The sequence below is a fragment of the Benincasa hispida genome, chromosome 10 (genome assembly GCF_009727055.1).
Source record: "Benincasa hispida cultivar B227 chromosome 10, ASM972705v1, whole genome shotgun sequence".
Lineage (NCBI taxonomy): Eukaryota > Viridiplantae > Streptophyta > Magnoliopsida > Cucurbitales > Cucurbitaceae > Benincasa > Benincasa hispida.
In genome coordinates, this window is record NC_052358.1 from 43326858 (window position 1) to 43333354 (window position 6497).

The window sequence follows — 6497 nt, forward strand, 5'->3', positions numbered from 1 at the left end:
AAGAAAAATTTTTACAAATAGAAAAATGTCAAACTATTTACAAAAATAGCAAAAAAAAAAACACTGGTAGACGCTGACAAACTTCTATCAGCGTCTATCACATAGTATTAATGATAGACTTCTATCAGTTTCTATCACCAATAGACACTGATAGACTTCTATCAGCCTCTATCAAAGAAGATCGAATTTTTCTATTTTGTATAAATAGTTTCACTTATTTTTCAATTTTTGAAAATTCCCCCATATATATATATACACACACACACATAAAAGAACCTACCCTAAACAGATGTTATCTATTTAACAAACTTTTTTTAGAAAAAGAATCTCTGATTTTATATTTCTGAATCGGTGACTGAACAAAATATACTTAAGAAGCAAGAATAAAAATCCATAACAAGTTCCAACTTTTTTCAAACTGACAGACATACATAGTGTATGCCATCTGAACTGAATGCAAGATGTGAAAATAATTAGAGTAATGTGCAAAAGTCGACCACGATCAATGTAAACTAAACTATTTCAGGGCATCAAGGAATGCTAAGATTTTGTGTAAATTCAACTTGTAGTACTTACATATTTCTCAAGTTCCTGAATCTTTTTCTGAAGTTCAGTCCTCAGTCGATTATTTTCCTCCACCTAAGAGTATTTAAATACACTCATATCAGCATATAACATTTAACTACTTAGAAACTTTCTATAACATACAGAGTCTTTTTATAGAAACTTTCTATTCAAATCATAGCCCAATATCCTCCTTAAAAAATGGGTGGGAGGGAAGAAACAACAAAAATTATCAAACAAGGAATAACGGTTATACTCAAGTAAAAGATCGAAGAAAAGGTGGTTTGTGAGTCCAGGATTGCGGGTCCGTATATCTCAACGTACAGAAGAAAAGGGTGAACAGATTTTGGATAAAGAAATAAACTCGAGTCCTGCAGCAAGTGTCTCTACATTCCTACAACATTCTCAATGAAGAAAATAATACTCAATTGACGGTATGCATTGTGCGAAAATAGAAAACGTGAAATAGGTTTTTAGCAAGAAAAAGTAAAGGAAGTAACAATGAAGTTGGCATCAAGCAATATTGAAGTGGGTATATACTAAACTTAGTTATGAAATCATCGGACGAATAGCATTAGGTCTGATGCTAAGAGACAGAAAATGAGAGGGAGGGATGAAAATTCGTTGCACCTGTTGCTTAATGGTAGCCTCAGCTGCTTCAACAGCTTTCAAAACCTGAAACAAGTTGCTATCATTGTTGTTACCGTGATTGTTGGATGAGTGGGAGTTAGATTGCTCTGCTGGAGTAGCACTGACGCCCAACTCAGAGAATTTTTCAGCCAATGATCTCCCGTCGAAACCATTTTCCATCTTCCACTTCTAGCTCAAATTCAGCTCAAACAACCAATATACGACTGATCCGAACCAGAATAGCTCCTGTGGTCTCAAATTGGCGTTAAATTCAGCAGCAGAATTGGGTCGTAGGTGTGACACCTCCTTCTTTCGGACATTTAAACAACTCAGAAACAGTAGTGTGAGAAAGGACGTATGAAAATGGAGTTAAAGTGAAACCAAAAGAAAACCCTAACCCAGTGGGGGCAGAAGAAAGATGATCTATATAACTTAAATCCCAATTCTCTATCTGTCCTGCAATGATTCACTAATGGGGGATGATGGGGTTTTGATGATTTCTTCGAATAAATAAAAGAGAAATGAAGATGACAGAGAAAGGACAGACTCGAACTCAACTCAGCTTGAACTTTAGCTCGAACAAAACCACTCTTTTGAGCCTGAATCAAACAAACAATCAATCAATCAATCGAATCCACAGTGTTGTTGTGGTGGATTCAAGTCGGCTCCTGCGCCTGTGCGCTTCAGTTCTCCGAAAGTCTGAGTGAGTGAATTACACGACGCCCGTCGCCATTGTTTATTATGTATTTCAGCTCCCTTCCTCATTTTACCTTTTCTCTCATTTTCTTTTCGCTCAGCTAACAACAATTTTAATTAATAATAAAATCACTCCACTTCCGCTTCAACCCCTCTTTTCTTTTCTTTCTTTCCCTATTTTCGAGAACAAGTGACTGTCTATTTTTTCTTCTCTCTTTTTAATAAGATATTCAAAATATTATAAAATTGGAGACTGATAACAAAAATAAATAAATAATGATAACACTAATAATGAAGAGAACATTTAGAAAGCATGAAAGAGAAGAAGAAATTAAAACATGTCATTATTTACAACTATAATGAGTTGTTTGGGACTAAATTGAGATAGAATATTTAGAGTTTATATGTTTGTGGAGTTCATATACTTGTGTTTAGGGTGTAAAATTATTTGGTCTAAGTTTATATATCTGTGTTTTGGGTGTAAAATTGAGTTCATATGTATGGGTATCTGATGCAGTTTTTTTAACTCTAAATAATATGTCTTTATGATTACTCTTTTTGTTTTGAAACTCTTTTATTCAGTAATTCTACCCATCTTTGTGTTGAATAAAATGTGGATTGCAATTTTTTTCTTTTGATTTTTAAAACTTTTCCTTTTGTCTTTCTTTCTCTTCTTTCTTTTTTGGTCAATGAACAATAATTAGCTCATTACATTTCTTGTAGAAATATGGTTAAATAAAATGAGAAACTAAAGCGAAATCAAAACTTTTGATTCTAGCTAATTTTTCTCCATGAATTTGATTATCATCTTCTCCTTTTTCTTCTTCTTCCTATTGTTGCTCTATATTTTTACCATGTCATGAATTTTTTTAACTAAATCTCCCCCATCATAGTAACAGCCAATGGAATTTCACCACACTTCTTCAATAGTTTCACTTTCATTTCCTCTAAATTTGGAGGATCATCAGAGAACAAATCTCTATTTTTCACTAATTATTGCTGGAAAATGTTCTAGGAAAAAATGTTCATTTTATGGATTTTTTGTTATACATTACATATTTTTCAACTACATACATATTTTTTGTCTAAATATTATTAACACTCGTTTGATATGTAAATTCATTACGCATAAATATTGCACTTAATGTAGACAAAATAATATTTTTTATATAATCAACAACCCTACAACATACTTTAACAATCATCAGTCTTATCGAAAGTGGTTGTCGAAGTTGATTATCGAAGATGATTTTTGCTGGAGTTTGTAGTCGGAGCCTGGAGTTGGTCACATGAAGGTTTACTGGAGTTGGTTATCGAAGTTTGTCATCGAAGGTGGTTTTTTAATCCCATAGTTGGTCAGATGAAAGTGGTCGCCAAAGTTGATCATTGAAGATGGTTTTCGTTGGAGATTGTAGTCAGAGGTAACTGCCAATGCCTGAAATCAGTCGCATGAAAGTGGTATTAGAGTTGGTTGTCGGAGTTTATCATTGAAGGTGGTTGTCGAAGCCTCGAGTTGGTCGTTGGAGTTGCCCCCTCAAAGGTGATTTTAATTGGAGTTTGTAGTCGGAGGTAGTTGTCGAAGCCTACGAAGGTGGTTGTCAGAGTTGGTCGTCAGAGTTTGTTGTCGGAGTTAATTGGTCGTTAGAGTTGGTAGCACAAACGTGGTTGTCAAAGTTGGGTCACCAAAGGTGGTTGTCGAAGGCCATAATTGGTTGTCGGAGTTGGTCGCGCGAAGGTTGTCGGAGCTCGGAGTTCGTCGTTGGAGCTGTCATCGAAGGTGGTTGTCGAAGTCTGGATTTCGTCGCTAGAATTGTCATCAAGGGTGGTTGTCGAGGTCGGGAGTTGGTCGTCGGAGTTTTCATCGGAGGTGGTTGTAGAGCAAGGAGTTGGTTGCCAGAGTTATCATCAGAAATGGTTGTCGGAGACCATAATTAGTTCTCCAAATGTGATAGTGGCCAATTTGTGAAGCCATTGAAAATATGGGATGGGAAAAAGGGAAAGTTGGGGGGAGTTAGGGTGAGTTGAGGTGAATTGGTAAAATATATCAACTTAACTCCACTAACATTTAAAGTTGGTAGGCCAAACAATGAGTTTGTATATTATACCAACTCAACTCAACTCATGTTAGTGAGTCAAACACCTCCTAATATGTAGGAATAATCTCTACAATCTCTATTTAGGATAGTGGTTACAAGAAACAACATAAGTTAAAAATAAGCGCGGGTTTTTTTAGTACAACTGCGGCGTGAGGGTTCAAACCTCCAACTTCTAGGGAGGAAGGTTATGCCAATTACCATTGAGCTAAACTCGGCGTAAGGGTTCAAACCTACAACTTTTAGGGAGGAAGGTTATACTAATTACCATTGAGCTAAACTCACTTTAGTAAGATGGGGGAGTTATGATCGTCTAATTAAAATAATTGAGCTGAATATTCACAACACGTAATTTGAAAATTTAACATTTTGAAGAAGAAGAAGAAAAGTATTGGAACATTCGTTCCAGGGAGGAGTGGATGGGATGACAGAAGCACAAAGTGATTCCATTATAGAGCAGTGCACAGGAAAAAGAAGAACAAGATTATGGCATATTAACTAGATCTAGAGTGTGGGTTGATTTTTAAAATAAGATTGGTAGTGTGGCTACCGATTATTTTTCCTAACTATTTCATTCAAATTACCCAGATCCCATTGCTATTGACAAAGTTGGTGAAGGGATAATTTTAAAAATATCAGGTGATACAAAAAGGGAGCTTGAGAAGGAATTTACTAGGTTTGAGATCGAGAAAGCTCTGAAAAAATATGAACCCTGAAAAGTCTTAGGTTCTAACAAAGCCCATGCCCTATTTTATAAAAAATACTAGAATGTTGTGGGTGAGGACGTGGCCAAGTTTTGTCTGAAGTTCCTCAGCGAGGATGGGGATTTGAGCTTGGTCAACCACTCTTAGATTGTTTTAATTCGTAAAATTAATAGCCCACTATAATGGAAGAATTTAGACCAATTAGTATTTGTAAAGTCATCTACGAGATTATTATTAATGAAGGATTTGGAACCCGATGCGGAAGCGAGTGATCGCCTTTGTGTTAGTAAATTCATTTTTAGAAAGCAACTTAAAAACAGTGAAATGACATAACAAAAAGGATAAACGTCTAATTTATAAGCACCTTTCTAAATTAATTACATAGAGAAGAAAGGGAATAGTAGACACTTACCCTTGAAGAAATCATTCTTCATTGCTCCTCTACTAAAGTCACAAACAGAGATCTTTCTCATGAACATGGCAAGAACAAAGAACTTTTCTTGGACACCACCACCAAAGCTTTCCTTGGCTATTCTCAAACTAAAGATCAAGACAAAGTTATGGGTTTGTCTACTTAATTTTGGTGAGAAAATTGAGCTTTTCTTTATTGAGAGAGTTATTGGGAGAGGAAGAAGAATTTTTGCAGAGAGAAAAACTCCATCGTGTTTCGTGTATATTTTCAAAGCTTCCTCTGTTTTCTTGTATATGAGAGAATGAGGGGAGTTATTTTCATAACTCCCTAGGGAATTATTATACATTTAATCATATTAAAATAATATAATTAATTAATTTTTGTATTATATCTCATATAATATAACTTATAGTTTATGTTATATCATATATAACATAATCTAACTTTATATTCTCTCAATAACCTATAGTTTTAATATGAATCGTATTCATATTAATTTTAACCTGTAGTATTATATGAATGTATTATTAATATTTGAATTACATTCAAATAATTATCTCTCATTAAACTTTATATTATAATGTATCCATATACACATATCAATTGCATCTCATACAATTAATTCCCTTTAATTAATTTGAACAATTCGAATTAATCCAAAATTAATTTATTCTTATTTATCCTTTACCAAGTTAGTAATGGAACCTTATGGACATATATATTAGAAGCTTCGATGATACGAGATTCATCAATTGAACTCTTTAATTAAATTAATCAACATTCATTAACTGTCGGTCACTCCACTAAATACTGACAGTTGAACTCTTCACACTACAACTATAGTTATGTGTCCATGGATATAACCAATCAGTAGTAAATTGACCATTCACAAATTGTTCGTAACTATAGTAAGGTCAAACTACCGCTTAACCCTTGTAGTTACATCTGACTCTTTAAGTACCACTGATCTCTCTGATGAACAATTAGTTATAGTCCAACTATAAACTAGATCCCTATCTGGCCAGTGAGAGGGTAAGACACCTCATTATTCGAGACCCAGAATCAGTCTTTAAGGAAGCAATTAATCTACTTACCCCATGATCGAGAATGAGTGAATTTCGTCTTATGTAGCTGCGTTTCCAGCTCCCCACTTAGACAAATCTCCAAAATGGTAAGCATATTGAGTCAACGAATTTGGTCACTCTCACCCATACAGATTAAAGGATCGCCCTTGTAGGTAGGAGTTCACAACTCACATAGGATTAAGATCAAATTACCTATGATCATCCTAGTGAAATTTAAGTCTCTTCAAGTAACAGTGTTGTAAAGAGAGACTAATCATCTGTGGTCTGGTTTTATACAAACTATTTATATAGGATACCCCCACTCACATATCTC

At 34.6% G+C, this 6497-nt stretch overlaps 1 protein-coding gene across 3 annotated transcripts in view; it reads right to left on the reverse strand.

Annotated features, from left to right (window-relative positions):
* LOC120087880 overlaps nt 1–2007 on the reverse strand; it is a 33940-nt gene extending 31933 nt beyond the window's left edge. For 2 of the 3 annotated variants that reach the window (XM_039044881.1, XM_039044882.1), the window contains exons 1-2: nt 1195–2007; nt 577–639 (exon numbers count right to left, since the gene is read on the reverse strand). In XM_039044881.1, coding sequence (XP_038900809.1) covers nt 577–639; nt 1195–1374 — 243 coding nt within the window. In that variant the 5' untranslated portion in view covers nt 1375–2007. The remainder of the gene's footprint in view (nt 1–576; nt 640–1194) is intronic. The other variant, XM_039044880.1, reaches the window with a different exon arrangement.
* Nucleotides 2008–6497: the final 4490 nt, after the last annotated feature.